The 22,914-nt window shown below is 44.6% G+C and overlaps 1 protein-coding gene across 1 annotated transcript in view; it reads left to right on the top strand.

Moving 5' to 3' along the window:
* LOC142785365 (huntingtin-interacting protein 1-like) overlaps window positions 1–22,914 on the top strand; it is a 123,068-nt gene that overhangs the window by 66,213 nt on the left and 33,941 nt on the right. Inside the window, exons 18-21 of the mRNA XM_075883840.1 lie at window positions 3,796–3,946; window positions 17,108–17,197; window positions 18,160–18,246; window positions 22,538–22,648. Of these exons, the coding sequence (XP_075739955.1) occupies window positions 3,796–3,946; window positions 17,108–17,197; window positions 18,160–18,246; window positions 22,538–22,648 (439 nt within the window). The remainder of the gene's footprint in view (window positions 1–3,795; window positions 3,947–17,107; window positions 17,198–18,159; window positions 18,247–22,537; window positions 22,649–22,914) is intronic.

Raw genomic sequence — 22,914 nt, 5'->3', positions numbered from 1 at the left:
GAAAAAAGCGTGCGGGCACTTCGACAACATGGGCGGTCGCTCACCCGCTGTTAGCGCCGCCGTCAGTATAGATCCGCAACCTGTTACTTCATTCTAAGTGAAGCAAGCTATCGACATGCTTCGAGTAATCCGGTCTAAAATACACGCATTGGGGTCGGGACTCCGTGACACTTTGATAGGAGCGATAATTCCAATAAAGCGAGTTCATTGTAATGAGGGTCTATTGTACTTAATTTTTGGTGTACTTTCTGTGTTGACTCGCTGTCGAAAACATTGTCGTAAGTGTCCATGTAGTGAAGGGTATTAGTATTTTGTGACATTCACAGCTTAGTTCACTTTTTGCATATCTTGAATTATCAGGAACAATTTCTGTCATGCTGTCTATGGAAGGTTCGTGGTCAAATGGAAAACGCCAAGGCACACGTCACTGTACAAGGTTACGGTAGTGAGGCCAACTGGTCTTAGAACTCGACTTAATGGTTACAATAAGCAGCACAACTGCGTTATTCTTACATTGTTTGGCTGTGTTTTTTTTTTTTACAGAAAGAACAGGACTAGCGCGATGTTAAGGAATCAAGCAAGTACTAAATGTGCCTTTTTTTTTTTTTCAAGCTGTAGTAGCACCTGTTGCATAAACACTAGCCACATTTCCTTCTGGAGTTTTTCTAAAATGCCACTTGAATGCAAATTAAAGTGCATTTTTTCAATACATTAATGGACTGGCATTATGTGTTGATCCTTGATAACACTCATTTTGTTTGATATTCGGGATAATTAGAGTGTAGCCTCATCAAAGTAAGCTTAGCATTTTGGCACATATCAGCACCTCTGCATGTAGCCTGCAACCAGAGAAAGAGAAAGTCATGCACCCAACTATGTATTATATATGTATGTATATAACTATGTATATATGTATATATGTATATATGTATGTAACTATATATATACATATATGTATATATGTATATATATATATGTAACTATGTATATATGTATTAAGCCAAATAGTATTAATGATAATTAACAGACAATGATTCCAAGAGAAGTATAGGTGATGTTGCTAGTAATAAATGCAGTGTAAATGTGACTAAAGAGAAGTGAACGAAAAGATAACTTGCTGCTGGCAGAAAATGGTGGACGCAGGTTCGGTTTCTGCTCACTGCAAGTTATCATTTTGTGCAATTTTCTTTTTTTACATTCACATTCCAATCACTTTTAATAACATGTCCTATACATTGTCTGTTAGTTCTTCAATATTGTGTCAAAAAAGAAATGCCCCCCCCCCCCCTAAAAAAAAGCCCTTAAATTTGCAGTTCTTCTCATCAAACAGTATTGTGCTTTACCCTCTTGCTTTTCAGTTTGCATCTGTTTACATGGCTTCAGTGCAATGCATTTTGCACTGCTGTGAAGCTGCAATGAAAGCATTTATTTGCATGCGTGCCACAAGCTGTCCTTGTAATTTTTGCATTCGCATAATTTTTCCCAGTATGACTGTCATATGCAAAGTATTATATGGCTGACGAATACAGCAGTGTTGAATATTGAAAGCAACATAGAGGTCATGAATTGTTGCTCATAATGAGACAAATATAATGTCTTGGTGGTCATGTTCATTTCAATTAGTATTGTTTTCCTATTACAAAGCCAGATGTGTAGACTTTCACAATGTATCTGTTATAGTGAAGCATGTTAATTAGCCTGTGGCTCAAAAATAAAGAGTTCTAATAGAAAATATGAGACAGAGTTGCTGAGTGACTTTTTAATTATAATTTAAGAGACCTTGCAAATTGGGCATGTCTCTCTCTTTCTTCTTTTTTTTGTTTCTATTCATCAATTTGGGGGGTGTCACAGTTTTATAGTTGAGAAACATCACAGAAATTTCTGCATGAGCATTTTCATATATTAACCTGTACAAATAGTTTCACTTAGCCAAATAAACTCTAAACATCGAAAACAAACAAGAAAAAAAAATCTGTAAAATGCTTTCTCTTTGGATAATTGAAGGACAAGCAAAGTGCAAGTTTATTCAGAGGAGCTTCTCGCACAGTTGTCCTAAGTGAATGCAGCACTCATCCACTTGGCCTCTCTGACAAAACATATTGCTTGGGACAGGCTTTGTCAAAGAACAATTTTGTCAATGTTGCGTTCAGCCGGCGCACGTTTTGTTGGCTGCTCTCTTCCCCCGACACTGATCTACCTCGCTTTTCACGCTTGCCTTTTTGCTTCTTGCACCAGGAGTACGTCCTGATCACGGTATGTGCCATCTGTGCTCTTTGCTGTCTCTTTCTTTCATTCACTTGTCTTCTCTTTCAAGGCCAGGATCTGTGGGGCTCTCTGGCTACACTATGCTGCAGTTACGCAGATAAAAATTATTATTTTTTTTTGCCTTCACTGCACAATAATATTCGAGTTCAATTGCTAGAGCGCTTCATGGCAGATGCAGTTTGCTGAACGTGGCTTTGAAGTTGTGCAAATGTAACTCCTTGGGGCGGGCCTTTTGTCAAACTAGTTCACCTATGCTGTAAGAAACTGTCATGGTAATTCACTTTTAGAGTTAGCACCATGCATTTTCATGAAATGTTCTAGAAGTGTTACTATTAAATGCAAGCGCAGTTTCTCTACAAAACCTGCGGTAACTACACTTTTCTCCATCTGGTATACCAGTCATCCTTATTGCTGAAGCAGTGTAAAAAGAAAACTAGAAGAAAGAAACCCTACCATTATTAGACCATTTAGGCAAAGTACGCCACAACCGCCGACATAAAACCCTAACAATTAGTATTGCTGACCGCATAACTATGATACACGCTCTACCGAAACTGCACAATTACCGTTGCATTGCCATAAATAAGCAACAAAGCAAATGAAGTACAGTGCTCATGAATTGAAATGAAACACCTAACCATTAAGTAGAGCAACTGGTGTGTGCAATTGCTCAGGATAACTGCACCATGTCTTTACAAGTTCGACCGCTAAAAATGCTGATAGCTCATGGTGCTGTTGGTTGTTGTCTCGTGGTGCAAAGGTGCTGTCGGTTCATGCACCTACATTAGGCGCTGTTGGCTCGAATGTAAGTGCACAAGTTCATGTTATGCCGATGGAAGACAGCCAAGAGATTATAGGAACGAAAGCATGTTTAATCTCTAAGTCGATGTGTTTGAATCTGTCAGCACTGAACAAGCGGGGCTGGCAACTGTATCACTTCTAATGAGCTGTAGCTGCTGAATTGTGTGTTGAGCTGACCCATATTTTTTGCCATTGCTGTAGCCACGGCATTGCTCTTTTCCACTACAACATTAAGGTGCCTGATCCCACTGCAGGCTGTGCTTTCTTTTTGTTTATGTTGGCATGAAGTTGTGTTTGCAAAACGTGACTTGACATCCTAGACACATGCCAGTGCTCCTTCTCTGTAGTGTATTAGCAAGAGCCAATGAACAGAACTGGAGAAAATCTCTGAGACTCAAAGTACAAAAATTGTGAAGAGCACCAGTAGTATGAGTGCTGCAGGACATTGTTCTTTTGTCATTGACGCTTACGCAAGATGCCAGAGTCATTCGTAGTTGCTTGCGACTCCTGAGAATCAAGCTCATTTTGTGCAGGTATACCTCACTGTTTCAATGAATGCATGATTGAACACAACCATCGAATAATGCTCCGGATAGCAAATAATGTGTTTGTAGTATTCTTTTGTCATTTGATGCCCACCCAAGCGCCTTTATTTCACGTTGCTACCTTGTTCAACTAGTACCTGTAGATTATTTGCCGTATTCTCATCACATGTGTACAAAACGTCAGAGCCTGGAGGAGCGCGTCAAGGAGCTTCAGGCAGAGATGGCACGTGATCGACAAGAACAAGAGGCGGCCATGGCAGCACTCGGGGAGAGCCACACCCAGGCACAGCAGAGGCTACAGCAGGAGAGCCTTACAGCTCTGCTGCGTATGCTCGGTAAGCTGGGCAAACTACTCCTTGATGAATGCTTTCATACCCTGTATTTTAAATGCGAATGCATTTTTTAGTCGGGCTATGTCAGGCATCCGGCGGCAGCGTCTGCAGCGGCAGCCGTGCGCCAGCAGGCCCTATCGCTTCGCTCTCACTACCTCTCCCGTAGCAACTGCTCTGCGTGAATGCACTTATCCTCGCCGCTAGCAACCAGAGCATGCGGTGAGAGAAAGTGTAGAAGAGGGTAGGTGCAGTGATTCCCTGCTCCTCCTTCCGTTCGCTCTCTCTCCTGTGCCCCACTCTCCCGTCCATTCGCGTCGCACTCTCAACCGTTCGCTGGCTGGGCGCCTCTCAAGAACATCCGGAAATGTGTGCTCGAGATGCCGCTGTGCAACTTCAACGCCGAGCCGAGAGCACTAGCACCCCGCTCTCTCTGTCCGCTTGCTCCTCACTTTCACCCGTTCTCTGGCTGGACGCCTCTAAGGCAGTGACAGAAGTCGGTGAAGGCGGATGTCTAATGGCAACGGTACTCTCTCGGCGCCAGAAATGCATTTCCATTTCCTCACAATTCCCTTTGGGGAAGTGGGGTCATTTTTTCACGTACAACACTCCCTTGCATATAGCCCCCCTTACCTTATTTAAGGGGGAGGAGAAAGGCCCCCCCCCCCCCGTGTATTGATATGCAGCCACCTTTCTTGCATTACATGCTAGCCATGCCATGAAGCCACCATTCACTCTGAAATTTGGGCATAACTATACCTCAATATTGGCTCCAAATTTTCTGTGTAGTTGGTGCAGGTTAAACACGAGATCATAAGGCATTCAAAGTAAGGGTTGGTTGCAACATATCGAAGCACTGTGGAACAGTAGCCAGCAAGGGGTCTTAAAAAGGCTGAATGACGTTTCGATTTGCGGGCTTGTCTTTTTAAAGGTGACATAGTTATCCCCTGTGTGTTAGTTTTAAATAATTAATACATGATGTCATGGGAATAAAAAAGGGCAGCAGTTTTCTTCTCCGTCTTATGTAGAAGGCCACCACTGACAGCAACATCATGTAAGGCCATCTACTAACCTTCTAATGCACATTGGATGACAATGTCATCTCTGTTATCGATTAGTCTATGTACTGAAGTTAGACCAACCTATTTTAACATCTTTACCTTGCTTATATGACATTTACCTCTCTTAATATGGTACAGTGCTGGGACAAGAATGCAGCGAAGGGCCACAGGTCCAGCAGACAACTGCGCTCTGTGGCAGGCAAAGGTGGTTGTGAAATTGCTACTGAGCTCCACCAGAGAGCTCATTAGGATTTATAAGAGAAAGCCAAGACAAGCGTAAACACGAAGAAAAAGAAAAATTGTGCTTGCAAGCAAGTTGCAGTTCCCTAGGGTGTGTTATCTCTCCATTATGATGTGATTTGTCACGGAAGCTGAATAGTACAGTGGAACATTTTTATACAGTCGACGTCCAATTTTCCGGATCCTCAAGGGACCGTGAAAACGTTCGAAAAATCTGGCAGCATGGAAAGACTAATGCACGTGAAAACGCGCCTTTTTTTTGTAGGTATTTTTCGCTGACGGAGAAGGTAACGGCTGGAGTACAAGATTCCCATTGCAATTCAGCCAATGCATCGTTTAGGTGCTCTGAAAAGAGCCATTTATAAAAAAAAAACTTTTAAATCTGACGTGGCCAGCGCTACCTCATAGGTCCGCGCTTGGGCACAAAGGCGCCTATTTTCTTCTGCATTGTGGTCTGCTTGCCCGCGATCATGTCTGCCTCAATTTCAGTCAACGTCATGTTGCCGCTGTACACCGATGACAGTGCCATCAGTGCTCGCTGGCTCTGTAGGAGATCTCTTCGTTCTCGGTGTCAGAGTCGTCGGAATCCTCCTTAACTTGACGAATGTTTTTGTCATCGGTGAAGTCTGCTCATAGCTCAAGGTCTTTGTCAGCGTCGGCGAAGCCCTCAAAGGTTATCCCGGCTGGAATTGACACGCCGGCAGGGCGCAGATCGTCGAAGGCAACACCTGCGGGTGGCAGTTCGTCACACACGCTGTTCACTTGGGGAGAGACGGCTGCTCGGCGTCGAGTGTGAAGCCAGCGGGGCAAAAACAGTTCTGCGGAGTCTCGTGCGTAACCGCCTTCCAGGATTCTGTTAGCATGCCGACGGCAGACCTGAGGTTAGCAGCGTAGCTTTTCCCGTTGTCGGAGCAAAGCACTATGTGGCTAAGCACGCTTGATTTGTACCGTATTTACTCGCGTAATCCTCGCACTCGCATAATTCTCGCACCCCCCACATCGCCCAACAAAAAATTCTTTTTTTTTTTTTCGAGTAATTATCGCACCCCCGAAAACTGCCGCAATAATGTCGTCTGCTTGTTCCAGCCAAAGATGATGACAGCGTGTGCCATCTCTTAAGCATCAAGCGTACTATTGCATGGATTTTCAATTCAATCTATGCCAAGCCGAAGTGGCCAGTGCGCGTTGCGGCGTTTTGTATGTTGTGTCGGTAATTTTGACTCGTTATGGGGCGATACTGAAGCTACACAGCTGCTTCAAGTTGCGAGTGATAGATCATGCACTAAACAACGGCAACAGGGCCGCCATTGGTCTACGAGTTTTGTGTTCGCTACTGGTGACGGCAGCTGCAAGCCACCAAGACGCATTGGGCCTGCCGTATGCCTAAAGCTGGGAATGATGGTAAGCTTTATTTCTTCGGAAGGAAACTGCGGACGATTCTGTTAAATAGCTATCAGCCCAATATTGACGTCCTACGCTTACCTTTTGAGGGCTCCTGTTGAGCGACGAACACTACCACTACGCCCGCAACGCCCACAAGCTTTGTGTATGGCATTCTAATTCTCGACCATTTGCTTCCACTTTTTGTCTCTCAAATAAATCTTGCCTTGTGTTGAACCTCTGCTTTTATTGTTAAGATAAGTTTTAATTAATACTTCTTAAAGCTTGCTGTTAATTGCTAGTGTGAGAATCCCGATTTGCGGCCACTTGTTTTCTTTTTCGCTCTGTACGTTTTCGTGGAAAGTTTTCCCCCGTAATTCTCGCACCCCCCAACTTTGCATCGGTTTTACGGCAAAAAAAGTGCGAGGATTATGCGAGTAAATACGGTAATGATGCTTCAAGTTCCGAATCACGCCTTGGTTCATCGGCTGCAGGATTGCTGCGGTGTTCGGTGGCAGAAATTCAATCTGTATAGCCTTCAGGTCCTTAATGTGGCCATGCGCAGTGCAGTTATCCACAAACAGCAGAACTCTTCGATATTGCTGCTCATACCTTCTGTCCAGCTTGCGCACGTACGCTTTGAGTAACTGCTGTGTTACCCACGCCTTCTTGTTAGCTTCACAGAGAACAGGCAGAGCCACTGCCCCCTTGAAATATCTTGTATGCTTCGACTTGCCTATTACTAGTAATGGAAGCTTCTCGCTGCCTGACATGTTGCTGCCAACGAGGAGAGTGAGCCGCTCCTTGCTGTGCTTGCCGCTGTGGCAGGGGTCACCAGCAAATGCAAGTGTTTTCTCTGGCAGCAGCTTGTAGAGCAGTCCAGTTTCGACGGAGTTGAAAATATTGTTAGGTGGAAACTGCTGAAGCAAGAACTGCAGCTTTCCATCCCGATATTTGGCGACAACAAAATCGTCAACGGCGCCGCTTTCCCCGCACATCTTCTTGAACTTCAAGTCGTTGCGGCTCTTGAAATCGCAAAGCCATTCTTCGCTCAACTTGAAGTCCTTCACGCCCATCTGAAGCGCGAAAACCTTTGGCTTCTGCTTCAGGATGTCGCCTGATACTGGGATTTTTTTAACGATCATGGCACTGAGCCACACGACGAGCGCTTCCTCGAGCTTCGGGTAAACACCCTGGCTCGCATTCTTCTTTCCAGCCTTGGTTGATTTGGCTGCCACTTCCAAGATCTTCGCCTTGTTTTTGATGAAGTCTGAAACAGTTTGCTTCGAAATTTTTAACTCCCTTCCCACCTCTGCCTGCGACCCACCTTGTTGAACCTCTTCAATGATGGCAGCTTTCTTCTCCATCGTGAGCTTGCGAGGGGGCTTTGTGCGCTTCGAAGTTGCGGACGAAAACAAAGAAGCAATCTGTGTCATCACTGTGAACGGCGAATCCGCTCAACGAAAAGCACAGCACGAAACAGCTAGGAACTCTGTGATGCTGAAGGTTAGGAAATGGGATCACTGAAGATAGCGCGCAGCAGCAAACGATCAACCGCAGGCACGACCGCAGAGCTGATAAAACAACACGTGAACAAAAGCAGTGAGGGTTGGCTTGGCTAAGCTGCCAAGCTACGGCTGGCAACGGATTGACACGTGCAGTTTCGAGGTTACAACAGCTGCGGCGCAGTGCGCCGGTTGGCGGCAGTGCTGCTGGCCATACCTGCGATGCGAGTATGGCGGGTTCGAGAATATGAAAACAAATATGCTTAACTCTACATTCAGTTGATGACTGCGTCTAAGTGTAGATTTAAGCATAGAAACAGGTATGTGGCATGCTCACGGGAAGTTGTCTATAGTACCCCCCTTTCCTACGGGGCTTGTTATGTCGGAATGACCAGAAGGTGTCTGAACGATCGACTGAGAGGACACGCTAACAATGTTAGAAACGGAAAAGATGGTTTTCTTACTCAGCACTGCACTGAGTGCAACTGTGTACCCTTTTCAAGGACAGAGTGACGCTGTATAAGCACGAGGATGAGCGCACCCGAGTTATCATCGAGGCCGCGCAGATGGCACTTGAACAGGTGTTATGCATTAGCAAGCCCGTCTCTGTCCGAGAAGGAACTAAGGTTCCTCGAAGGTTTTGGTGTGCGGAAGTAGAGTTATTACTTTTATTTTTACGTTTTGTTTTCCTATAGACTTTTCTTTGCCTTTTTCAGTGCTTTTGTTTTTTCTCTTACTCATGCATTGCTCTTTGTGCCACATGATTTACTGTCTCCTCTATATGTTTTCGCACTCTGCGCAATAAACTCAGTTGGAAGTTAGCGCTCGTATCCTCCTTGTCTTTTCGTTGTCGTTCTGTTTACGTGCTATAACTATCGTCATATACCAACTAGCCCAAACTGCTACACTTCTAAATGGACATAGGAGCTTTAACCGTAGTTTAATTCGACGTGATCATAGTAATTCCCATCCTAGTTCATTTTTCATATTGTTGCAGCTATCATTTTTGAGTAATGGCTTAGGACAAACCTTGAAGCGTTCTGTATTTTTTTATGTTTGTCACTTAAAATCATTGACAAGGGATCTCATATGGAACAAGCGTATTCAAGCATACGGTGAATGTATGCTAAATACACCATTGATTGTAAACATGCTGGCACCTGTCTCAGGCTTCTCTGTATAAAGTATAACGGTTTGGCAACCTTCGCTACCACTGAATCAACAAGGGCATTCCATGAGTGGTCCTCCATGGTTTTTCATTCGTTCTCCAGCCACCTGCGTCTGCCCAGAAAAACCTGCTCTTCCTTTCCCACCGCAACACCCAGGTTTTCAAGGCGGTTTTCCAATTCCTTTAGGGCACTGGACAGCTATCTGTAGAAGGCCATCGCCATGTCCTTGGCCATAGACTTCACTTTTATTTTCTTACTCCATCTTTAATTCTCTCTTTTCCTTCCCCTGCAGACGCTGAGACGTTCTTCCATTTAGGGCTGCAAAAATAGCGTCTTTTACACTCCTCATGCTCCTCCTCATATCACTCGCAGCATGTCAGCTTTCTCTTCGTTGAACCTTATAGTGTTTGGAAATATCAATGTTGCTTTTTTTACATCAATAACAGTTTCACACTACGCTCGAAAACAAAATTTGGGCTTGAATAGCGCTCATATAGGTGCTTATTTGGAAAATGGGAATTTATAGGCACTTATAGGGATTTAGGCACGAACACTTAAAATAGGCATTTACAGACACTATAAAAACACCATTAAAGCCCTTCTTAACTTCTAATTCATCCTCATATATCAAAATGACACGATAGGAACGCAAGCAACAAAATAGGCATTTGCCTATAATCCGGTCTCTACTAATGAGACATGCTTGTAAACTTTCTGTGCTACTATAACATATGCTTCGCCTTTAAATAATTGACAGTGCAAAAACAGCTTTGGCAATTTGAGCGGTCATAGTCCTTTTAGCCAGCATTCATCTGAGTTACGCGACGTTGTGTCCAAAAGATACTATTTGTTAGTTTCACTTAGGTTCTTAGCAATGAGTGCTATACCAATGGTCTGTTTGCATTGAGAATACAAGATAGAAGGGTGTAACAGCCGTCTTTAATGCCTGCCGAATTAGCACGAGTGCCAGGGATCACACCCAAAGTTCATACCAATCCCCTTCCCCCCCCTTCCCCGCATTGCGTTCCAAGTCCTTTCCCGCTTTTTGAAGATGGGAGGCGTGTTCCTCTTTGCTTTAGTAACAATCAATGGCAGGCCTGGCACACGGGGTGATGCTATCACATCTGCACTCCGCGCGAAGAAGGTAGGTCAGCTCTTTTATTGCAATAGCAATTATATCGACAGTCTTGGCTGGTTTTTTGCCGTCGCCGCCGCTGCCGTTTTTCACCGGTTATGTATATGTATCTATACATATGAAAGCTCAAGAAATAAAAAATAAAGCTGCCCATGCTTTGCGCTCACCTCATCATGACGCAGTCGTAATGCGCCGACACGCGCTTATCTCCCACGCGTACTTTGCCCCGTGACTGGGGGGGGGGGGGGCGGTGGTGATGCTTGTGCATGCGCCCTTATCCTTTGGTGGCGAGAATCGTGTGCCTTTCGCTTTCACCAGAATGATTGCGTTAGTTTGTTAGTTTCCAGGCCCAACACAAAGGTCACTTCACTGGCTGCACAGGCCCCGTTTGTAAAAAGAGCGCGCTTTTCATACACAGCGAAGTATAACTGGGATACTTGTTAGTTTGTACTCTTCTGTATTTGTGACTACGTTTCGTGCATCGTTTTTGTTCAAACAGCGTGTTAAGTGTCGAGCGATAAACGTTGTTAGTTCGCTCTTGTCCTGTGTATGTTGTTTTTGTGCGTGATTTGTGTGTGAGCAGCACGCTGCACATTTCCATCTGCTTGCTGTTCTCAGCGTTACATTCGAAGTCATTACTATTGCAATACATGGCTTTGCCCTTGCGGAGAAACTGCAGCCTTTTATCTCCGCTCGAGCTGCGTTCGTCACACCTGCTTGCGCGCTTTTGCCTGCTTGTAAAACACACAATGCGTGGGGGGATGTTATCGATTGTGATATTACACAAAACACAAAGGCGGGGGAAGAAGAGAGGGGCCACATCAAGAACGTACCCTTCCCTCCCGAAATTTTTTTGCCATGGCTTATGTACAGCTCAACATTACCATTTGCATGCCCCCCCCCCCCCCCCCCCCCTCAGTTCAAGGTGCAATGTCTTTCCCCCAAAATAAAAAAAAACTTACTTACGCCTCTGGCGATGACAAAGACCGGTTGAGAATGTCCTTGTAATTGCTTTCGCAATAAAAAGAAAATGGCTCTCGTGTTCTAGTCGTCTTAGGCGTATGCATAAGGTCCCCTGTGAGGTTCTTTTTTCTTTGTGCACTGCCTTCTAGAATACTACAGGGGGATTTTAGAGTATAGACAGAATGCCCCAGCCACATAAAAAATCGCTGCAAATGTAAAACGAAGTTTGTTAAGTTGTGTAGTTTCAGCACAGAGAGACGAGTGCCGGAAGAGATTGGCTTTGTCAGACTAGCTAAATGACGTCATGTTAAGCCTAGCAGTATAATCAGTTGTAAAGAAAAAGAACCTTTCTATATTCTTGGAGTCGTCTAAGGGAAATGCATTTGCAACTGTGTGTGTCTGTAGTGTCTGTCGCAGCGTTTGTCTACCATATACTGTATTTACTTGCGTAATAAAAGCACTCGCATAATAAATGCACCCCCAACTTCAGTCATCAAAATTTGGGGTTTTTTTTCTCTGCGTAATAAACGCACCCCCTACATTCATCCACTGCAGTCCTGCCAACCGACACCTGGTGCCTCTTCACCCGTTGGATCTTTTTTGTTTTTGATTACTTTGCCGACTCCCCTCAACCACCTCGACTCGCTTCCCACCCCCTTCGCCCGTTGCTGCATGCGGTATTGCTTTTTTTTCTACCTGTAATAAACGCATCCCTTACATTCATCCACTGCAATCCCACTAACCGACACCTGGCGCCTCCTCACCTGTTGGCTCTCTTCTCTTTTTTATTACGTTGCCAACCCACCTCAACCACCTCGACTCACTCCCTGCCCTCCTTCATCTGTTGCCGAGTGCCTTTTGCTTTTCTTTTTATCTGTGCCCAACCATCCCTTCCTCCTCCCCCCCCCCCCACCCCGGTTTTATCTGTGCGCTGCAGCTGGGTTCTGGAGTGGTGCAAGTGTAGAGACATCCCAGCTGATAAGCACACAGCCAGCAAAGGTCGCCAAACTGCCCACGCCAACCGAAGTTGGGCTAACCCTCACTAACCTACATTGGTCACTTCCTGCAGACCCATTCCACCCCCACCCCCCTCTTCTTTAGCCTACTTTTTTTTTTATTCACTTTGTCCCTTCATTCCCGTTCATGGCACGCTTTTGGGCGCCCCTCGAGATCACAAGCAGATACCACTGTTCCATTTAAACGATTGTGAGAAAAGATAGTCGCAAAGCGTTTTTATGGCCTTTGGTGGCGGCCCAGGGACAGCTTGCAGAGGACAGTGTCATCAACCACCAAACATCAGTAAAGTGCAACAAAGAAGCTGTTTCCAAATAGTGTACGGGTATGTAAATTGCAAAAGGCTAAGTGACCAAACTTTTTTTTCTTTACCACATTTTTTTCTTCTCCCGAAAGAGTTTTCATAAACTTTACCCTGAGCAATAAACGTACCCCACAATTTTGTTCCAATTTTTCGAGAAAAAAAGTGCGTTCATTAAGCGAGTAAATATGCTATACAGTCGCCGACCAAAAAAAGTCCGTTCATTATGCGAGTAAATTGATTGATATATGGGGTTTAACGTCCCAAAACCACTATATGATTATGAGAGATGCGAGTAAATATGATATACAATCGCCGACCGAAAAAAAGTCAGAAAAATTCGTTTTTGTCAGAAATATGAACTTTATGGCATCAGGCAGGCTTAAAAAGTCCATGATTCTGCCTTGCCTCATACTACGCTTGGAAGCAATTTGGTTCGCCCATATTTGCGGCAAGGTGACATTGTCACTGTAAATGCTCGACAAAAGCGTCACAGCGATGGCGATCTCCGCTGCCGACAGCTGAGAGTGATCATCGACGTCATCATTCGAACCACTCTATGGCTGCGGCACAACCTGGCGAAGAATTTTTTCGTCTGTGGGCTCTGCGCATGAAATTGTCATCGTCCGCACAAGCGAAGTTTTTAAATATAGAGTTTTAGAATAACGTTTGCGGGCATTGCGGGAATAGCGGACGCATTATGAGTTCTAGAACAGCGTTTGCTCCCCCTAAGGAAAGGTTTAGGGACATTCACCCCGACCGCAAACTCAAATGCACTAAAGCCACACACAACACTTCACGGGCCTCGCGGGCCGCAATTGCCGCATGCTATTTCGGATTTTCTGCAGGCAGGCCGCGAACGACGACTCGCGTTACGACGCATGCGCAGTGGCAGTGGCCGCACCGCAGGGGCTCGCGGTGCACTATTCTAGAACTCCTTAATGTCATCGTGGCAGGCACATTAACTCCACTACTGCGCAGATCCGCCTCCCCCCTGTACGGTGCGATGACGACAGTGCTGACCACTACGGATGACCGAAGATGAGAAAATGGTCCCGTGCCGCGTTTTCTAAAGCAGACACGGCCTTTGAAACTTTAAATATGACATTTGCTTTCCAATCTTGGAGGCAGGAAAGCCATTTTAAAATTAAGCCACTAAGCTTAGTCAAGCCGGCAGAGAATCCAACATGGACGCGTCCATACAGGTTCGTGGCACGGCTCAAAACAAGCGATTTAGTCCAAAAAATTCAACTTTAGGGGGCGAATTCGTCCAAAAAATCTGTCAAAAAAATGCATTAGCCCTATGGAAACCCTGATGGTACACTTATAAAGTCCAAAATATCCAACAAGTCCGAATTTTCGGAGTCGGAAAAATTGGTCGGCCCTTGTATTGATAACCAATAACCACGTAGGTGTATAGAATGTTAATTCATGAAGTACAATTCTATTCAATCAGTATTCTGTTCATTTGCTATGAATATAATCACTGAACAAGCTTTTTCAGAATGGCCAACATAATGATGCCATTACTATTGCATCATCAACTAAAATAGGAAGTGCTCCTAAGATGACTAGTTTCCTGGGATTTGAAATAAATGGAAATATTTCTGGCTCTTCATAGGAGACAAGAGCCCCTAAATAATTATTCATGCCCTTGAATGTAATTGAAACTTGCTTCTCCTCCAGGATGTGAAGGTAGCTGCACCAGATTGCTCCAAAATGGAAATTTTTGATGCTCCAAAGTGCTCCAAAATGAAAATTTTGCTGCTCCAATGTGCTACAAAATAGAAACTTCTGCTGCTCCAAAGTGCTCCAAAATAAAAATTTTGCTGCTCCAAAAATTCCTCTAAATCAGAAGACCTTGGTGGGATCACTGCCATTATGATAATAACATGTTTTTACGCCCAGTGGCAATAGGCACTTGTACCACTCATTATTACTGCAATATCTTATGTTGCATTGTAAAGCATGTATACAGGAAGCCTGTGTTTGTAAAGCAGGAAACTAGTACTTTCATTGCATTCCCAAGCAAAGGAAGTTCTTTTCACTGTAATAACAAGCAGATGCAAGGCCGTGCGGTAGAACATCCGCTTGCCACACAAACAGCCCTGGCCTTGGCCCAGGATGTTTTTAGCATTCATTTTATTTGCATCCTTCTCGATTTTTCAGTCACACATAACAAGATGATTTTTCGCCCACTATCAACAATGCCGATGGGTCACACGCTTCGGGTGAGGCCCCGTCGATCTAACATCGGCACACGGCAGACTCACAGGCTTCCACTTTACGCTTCGGCCTGTGACGCCTGAAAGGCCTCGAAGTGGCACATCTCAAATTTATTAGCAAGTCGGTCGACCCGTGCAGGGTTGCACGTGTGGTGATGTATGAGCCTGACCGACGCACTCGTAGAGCAGACACAGAGATTTGATTACACACTAATAAGCATTTAATTAAAACAAGGGCAATTGGCAAGAGATTACAAAAATAACGTAAGAGAAAACAACAAGAGTTCGCGATGAGAAAAAAACAACAAAGAAACTATACTCTAAAAGAACACTACAAGAGGTACAGACAAAAAACAAATACATAGAATACATATTAATAAAAGAACAACATTATGGAAATTGAAGGAGATAGAGAAAAAATTTACAAGAAAATGACCATGGTCGCATTTCTGAATTGCTGAGTGCGACGCAGCACACACAACTACAATTAATTAAATGCTGGCTATAATAAAATGGCACTTAAAAAAAAGCCGCGATGAGAAGTTCCATACGGACCAGGCCAGCTCTTGGTACACGTAGGGGAGTTGACGGGGTGTCGCTGAAGATTTCGCCAACTTAGTAGACGACGAGGGTGCCCGGTATTACAGCCGCCTCGGTACGTTGCAGGGGTCACTCCATGCTCGCCGCCTACGCGAGACTCGCGACACCGACGACCGCGCTTCTTGCTGGCTGCTCGTCAACTGCGAACCAGATGCAGTCCAAACTCTTTCGGGGCGTCCCGTCCCCTCTCGAGGTCATTTCTATTTCCTCCACACATATTTCTCCTTTCAGTACAGGTGTAGGGAAGACGTGGCAGCGCCCCCGCTGCATCGCCAGTCGCCGGGTGTCATCTTCCCAACACAAAAGCACTCTTCCTTGGACAATGGGGCGTGCTGGTGAAACGAGGATTGCAGACGTTTGTGACACGATGCTGGAATTTCCGCGAAATGAGCTCTTTCATGCTATCGTGTTAAAAAAGGTGATCTTGCAATGGATTTAAATGTGGGCCTGCGAAAAAGAAGACATGCTTTACTGCACCAAAGAGGCGTCACACGGGCAGCACGTCGCATGCTCCCACAAAGTCAGTGCGTCATGATTTACAGATTCTTTCTGCAAATATAAACAACTTAACAAAGGCCAGTTTGATGCCTTTCACGATGTATGCAAACTTCCGATTGGTGGTTGCTTCAACAATTTGCACACTTTCACTGCTGGCCGAGTTCCTGCCTGTAACGGCTACTTCGAAAACTCAGTTCGAGAGCTTAAGTAATGTTTTTCAGCCAGAACACATAACAAATTCTGTCTCACCGGCCATTATTAAACTCTTTATTTTACCAGAAAGAATGGGCACCTGGTCACATCGTGACACGCTGGTGTTGTGAGGAGCAGCTGATATGCTAACTGCCTGTCATCACTTTGTTGTAGAGAAGCACTTCTTTTTCGCAGGCCCCCATTTTAGTTGGTCATACAACTTTGTTTCGCCGGCAGCAGCGGTGCACGCATTTAACCTGCGTTTGTGACAAAATTGGGCCCAGGTTTTGCGGGAAAACTTAACCTTGCAGCTGCGAACTAGCCAGCACAGCAAACGACTACCTGTAAATACTTCCAATAATTTAATGTTCTTTTCATTCTACTTTTTTTTGTGTTTCATTAATTCGAAAACCCACTTGATTAAAAGATTTTCACACTCCCAGTGACTTCGAATTAATGAGGTTTTACTGTATTTTGTCTTTTTACACAACACAAGCTAGTCACGGATATTCAGCTGCCAGAAATCTGGCACGATAACTCTCTTTCTTTTTTAAAGCTGACTTTATTGCATACACACTAAAATTTCTGAAAACTAAACTGCAGTTGTCTTACTCCAAATCAAAATTCATGTTGAAATTCATGTTGTCACATTGATGTGTCATTGCTGAAGTGTTGGCACAATATTTGTGAACTTAAAACTCTGAATTTCGCTTTCACTTATACTTATCAGCCTATTACTAGAAGATATATAGGAAAAAATTGTTTTGGCAAAATGCCTATTAGTGTGAACTTCGTGCCTTTCTCCTAAGTGTCTGTTTAGCATCACAAACCACTATCTCTTTCAAGAGATTTCAGCACGTTGGCTCTGTACTTCTTGCTTTCAGCGGGAGTGGTGCAGGAAGGGGAGGCCATTGTGGGTGCCTCGCTTGAAGAGATGGACCGGCCTGGCCGTCAAGGCTACATGGGCACACCTGGTCAGTACTGATTATTACTGTGAAGTATATGGGATAATGCCGTGTTGACACATCAGCTACCTCACTTATTTATGGTTTGTAAGGTGGGGTTCTGTTTCCCTTATCAGACACCTTTATCAGTAAAGTATCAAGTTGGGCTTATTAATTACATTATTCTGCTGCAGCGCTCGTAATCATTAGTGTGCTGTCTGTTTTGTGTTCTTTGGGCTGTAGTGCTCCTGAATCTTTATCAGCGCATCATACTTGAAAAAGCCGTGTGTGTAACATATGTGCGTTATTTTTTCCACGATTTTCGTAGTTAGTGCGTTGCCGCATTCCAAGAGAAATGCAATTTTTTTACGACGAAGCTACTGTTGCTACAGATGTCAGTTGAAACAGCTCGACAGCCATGGAGGTCTATATTTTCATTTAAGCTATTTGGTTACATGCACCTACTATCATTGTAAGTTTCTTAGCTACTGTAACAGTAAGTAAAGAAAAAGCACCGCGACGGTTAATTGTTAAACGTTAGTGCATGCCATATTCACATTTGGAAAAAAAAAGATAAAAATACCTCTTGATTTCCATTATTATTGATCTTTATGTGTGAACGTTCAGCATTCCACCAGTAATTACAATTTTCAGTTTGAGGTGCCCATTCATTTTTATTCTTTATTGTGCATGTGTTTAAATGTGACGCATTGATGGTTTGTGTGCTCGTGCCCAGCACACAATTCCAAAGCAGCAACACCAATGGCCTTCTGGTTGAATACACAGCTGAACACTTACAGCAAAGCATAAGATTACTCTGCTGCTTTAACTGAAATGTAGTTTATGATTTGATGGGAGGAGAAAAGGGAGAAAGGAAGGCACGGCATTGTGTTGAAGTTTTGCATAGTTGCTCAATTTTTTTAATGCCCTTGTTCATGTCCTTTAGCCCGTGTGTCTGAGTTTATTATGTTTGTCCGTGTTCTCATTTGTAGAGACCCTGCTGCAGCAGACACTCGTGGTGTCACAGGCATTGGACAAAATCAAAGCTGGCTTTGAGAAGTTTGAAGAAAACAACGAAGGTCTGTTTGCACCACTTTTGATGGACAACTGTAGGGCTCGTCATGCTTGCATGCTTTACTGCCTGTTTGTCATTTGTCTGTGAGTAAAAGCATGCTGCAGATAAATATTTTATTGGAATATAATAGAACCCATTAATCAGTCTTCACAAGCAGATAACTTTCATTGACATTATGATAGTCGACACTTTCTTTTGTTACTCTAAAATTTCACGTCGGGCCGAGACATCAACCACGTTATATATTGTGGCAGTGCCGCAAATGCAGCAGCCAGGAAAGTGTTGTGGAGGGGATGAGGTAAGTGACACCCTGTTTTGATAGTTCATGTTGACTGCCTCGGCAACAGCTCATAAATAGTAAATGTTTTTTTTTAATGTTTATGTTTTTACATGTTTCATATCACGGAGGTGCTGGGCGAATTATTGATGCAAGCTTGCGTGTAATTGTTCAGTCATTGTACTTTAGTGCACACAACCTGTATGAAGTGTGGGTCTGTCTTGTGAATATAGTGAGGGCATAAGTACACCTCACTGAATTGCGTGTCAACGTTCAATGCTCTTGCTGTACTGGTCATTCATTTTCACTTTCTCAAATGAACGTTGATATTTCATCATACATATGGCCTTGTGCATTCTGACATTTTTTCCTGTTAAGTGCGCTGTAGATCTCCGCATTTACCTATGGTCAATCGACACTGGATCATGCGTTCTGCTTTGTGGCTTGCTTGTGGGGTGAACCTATGGAAAAAAGGATAAGCTGTATGAAGTACCGTATTTACTCGCGCAATGAATGCACTCGCACAATAATTGCACTTCCAACTTCAGACATGAAAATTTGGATTTTTCTTTCCCCACGTAATAAAGCACCCCCTACATTGATTCACTGCAGTCCCGCTAACTAACACTTGGCGCCTCCTCACTCGTTGGTTCTCTTTTGTTTTTTTATTACTTTGCCAACCCCCTTTAACCCTCTTGGCTGGTTCCCTCCCCCTCCTTCACTGATTGTTGCATGCCCTGCAGTATTGCTTTTTTTTCTATCTGTAATAAACTCATCCCCTACATTCATCCGCTGTAGTCCTGCTAACCGACACCTGGCGCCTCCTCACCCGTTGGCTCTCTTCCGTTTTTTATTGCTTTGCAGAGCCCCCTCAACCTCCTCGGATCGCTCCCTCCCCCCTTCCCCTGTTGCTGCATACCTATTACGTTTCTATCTGTGTGCAACCCCTCCCCCGAGTTGTTTGTGCTCCATGACCTATGTGTGCGCCACAGCTACGAGCGTCCCAGCTGATAAGCACACAGTGAGCGAGGGTCACCAAACTGCCAGTGACCACGTTGATCCCTTCCTGTGAACCCCCCCACACCTTTTTTTTTAGCCTTGTGGTGACCCCGCTACTAACTGCAGCGGACGATCACCGCGGGTTCACGCTTAGCGAGCCACAAGGCCGCTACTCCATTTACTCGCGTGTAGCGCACCGCTCCGCGCGCGCTCAACTAATAAGGCGTTTAGCGCGGCGCGGCAAATAGACAGTGTTCTAATGCAAAAATACACAACACTTTATTGTCTCTGGCGGCACCTCGAACAACAGTACAACGTCCGCTCCCGGGATGCGGGTAGCAAAGGCACCCGCATGCGGACGTTCACAATAAGGGGAAAACCGCGAGCATGTCGCAGCTGGCAATGGCGAGCTTTGACACGCCGGTCGGGAAAAGGTCCCTCGCGACTATGCTGCGCACTCTCACGATGGCCAATGGGTCTGGTCGCGAGTGTTAGGGCAAACCTCGTACGCGTAGGCCTACGGCAAGTGCGGCTCGTTGTGGTACGACCACTTCAAGCACTAGGCACCGCTGTGGGCTTAGCGTACGCTACCGAAGCTAGCGCTCAAGTAAACACGCCTGCCGAGGTGCCCAAGGCCACCCCAGGCAGGCTACAGTCCGGCGATTCCCAAAGGGGACGTGGACGAAGGAAAACGCGTGCTTACCCGGCGCCGACCACGGAGAAAAGAGCGCTCCCTCGGCGCACGCGTACCGCGTGCCGTGCCCGCACGTGGCACCATCTATCGCCACGCGTCGTTATCAGAGCAGGAAAAACAAAAGGGTGTGGCCGTGCGGCGGAATGCCCGCGAAATGGTCGCAGGCGCGCCTCAGATCCCCACAGCCTACTTTCTTTTTCCTTCACTCTGTCCTTTCATTCCCCGTTCCCCCATGAGTGCACGCTTCAGGGCGCCCCTCTAGATCACACGCAAATACCACAGTTGGGGTTAAACAATTAGGAGAAAAGATAGTCGCAAAGCGTTTTTATGGGGTGGGGCCCGCTTTCAGGGGACAGCTTCAGAAGATAGCGCCATCAACCATCAAAGATGAGTAAAGTGCAATATAGAAGCTGTTTCCAAACAGTGTATGCGTATGTAAATTGCAAAAGGCTAAGCTACCCTTTTTTTTTTTTGCATTATCGCATTTTTGTCTTCTACCGAAGAATTTTTCATAAAGTTTACCCCGCGTAATAAACGCACCCCCCAACTTTCCTTCGCTCTTTTGAAAAAAAAAAAAAAAAAGGTCTGTCATTACGCAAGTAAATATGGTAAGGGCTGGGCTTCCCATGCAATGACAGTAAACTGCTGTGAGTTGGATATGTGGGATGAATTTTTACTGCTGCAGTAACCATTTTGGCAATCGGTTTCTGTATGCAAGATCATCACAAACCCTAATTTTGCCTGGCTGCAGTTTGGTGGTGTTGTGATGCAGACACTTGTTCATTGTTCCTTTAGCGCTGTGGTCACCTTTAATTCTGAATGTCTCAAGGCCCCTGCTATTTTCTTGTCATGCCTTAAAACACCAGTAATCAATTAATATTTGGAACTTGTCATAAATTGTTAAACTCTATGAAGATCTTTAATTTTCGTAGCATCAGTGCACTGTCGTTGTACTGGCCTTCAGGTGAAATGTGCTTTCTCAAAGTATTGTATTTACTCGCAAAATGAACCCATGCTTCTTTTTTTCCCTTAGAAAAGTTGACGCCGACTTGAAGGGAAAGTTCAATATGCGGGAAAAAAAAAGTCACGGGAGTTATAACAGAAAAAGTTTCACATTAAAGAACTCGCTGTCCAATCACTGCTGGCCTTCTAGTATTCGGTGGTAGGTCCATGGAACCTGTATTTGAGAACTTCGCTCTTAACAAAGGGAAACTGTCCTTGTTTCGGCCAGCAAAATGCGCAATGATTCTTTTTTCTAGCCCAAAGCTTTTCTTGTTTTCTCCAGTAAAGAACACACACGGTTCAAAGCAGAAGTTTCGTCCACTCGCTCGGTTCCCATGTTCCAGCGCCTGCTTGAACTAGTTTAAAACTGGCACTGTAGATAGTGTATCGGCCGATCATGCCCTGCCCAGCAGGTGTAAAACAAAGTTCGCTACAACAAACTCGACAACAAAAATGCGCGTCGGATGGCGGCACACGCACATTTGGGTGCACGTCGCGCAGCCGGCGTGACTGTGTGGGTTCCGTTATGTTTTTTGCTTTGTTTTCGTGCTGCTGTGCTTGGGTCGCATTATAAGCAAAGAGATTTCTTCTGCGTTTAACAGCACTTTGCTGCAAGAGGAGCGGCTAAAATTTTGGTGCGTGTGCCATAACCTCGATATAACGAAATTCGGTATAAAGAAAAATTGGTTGTAGCCAAGTAAATGAAAAGTAGTCTCGCAATAGATTCAGTAGTAGGAATAAACCTTTATAGCAAATTTTCGGATATAACAAACTTATTTTCATATAATATGCATATTTGTTATAATGAGGTGGAGTGTAATGGCATGATTTAATGGTTTTTCGATCAGCTACGGCACTGGCTATCACACCACAATAAAATGTACAAATACATTAAAAAATAGATTTTTTTTCTTAAGGACCAAGGTGGGGGGTGGGTTCATTATGTGAATGGGTTCATTACTTGAGTAAATCTGGTATGCTTGCCAGTGCAGATAAACTATGGAATGTCAGTCAGGAGCACAACTGACCTACTTTCATTCTCTGTACTTGCTTACTTTGCTTCCAATGAAGGGTTTACAAAATGCTTTTTGTAGCGTAATTGAGCGGGAAGCAGGGTGGGAAAAGAAGTATGCTCTGTCTTCTTTTTTTGTATCATGACGCACCAACTGGCTCAACAATCAATGTGGCACTAAGTGATTTGCTAACATGCTCTCTGTTCCAACTGTACACAAGTCATTGTTTCTTTACCAGTGGCCTTGATTATGAGAATACATGCTGGAACTGTTTTTTGACTTAGTGTCGTTTTCTTTTCGATCACTGCAGATGCAGAGGAGCTGGTCTGTTCAGTGTGTCCTCTGGCCCATGTTGTATCGCAGCTGATGGCAGCAGGCAAAGGCGTGTCACAAGTGTCCCCAAACATTGAGCTTGGAGATGGTGAGAACACCTTTTGTTTAAAAAAAAAAACAGCCTTCTGGTAGCTGCTGCCCCTACTTCTTGCATATGTTAGAACAAAATAAAAACAGGAAAGTGTAACATAAGTGAAAAGGAGTGAGAGAAAAAAAAAAACAGGACTTGGGTGAGGAGGAGTGCACACGTCATCTGAGAAATGCTGCACTTGCAACAGATTGGTGCACATGCGATGTCTTGTTATCAAGCCATCTATGCTGTCGGTTCTTCAGAGTGAACTTCTCATGAACAAA

Source organism: Rhipicephalus microplus, unplaced genomic scaffold (assembly GCF_043290135.1).
Source record: "Rhipicephalus microplus isolate Deutch F79 unplaced genomic scaffold, USDA_Rmic scaffold_21, whole genome shotgun sequence".
Lineage (NCBI taxonomy): Eukaryota > Metazoa > Arthropoda > Arachnida > Ixodida > Ixodidae > Rhipicephalus > Rhipicephalus microplus.
Note: the sequence above shows the minus strand (reverse complement) of the source record. Positions and strands in the feature narration are given on the sequence as shown.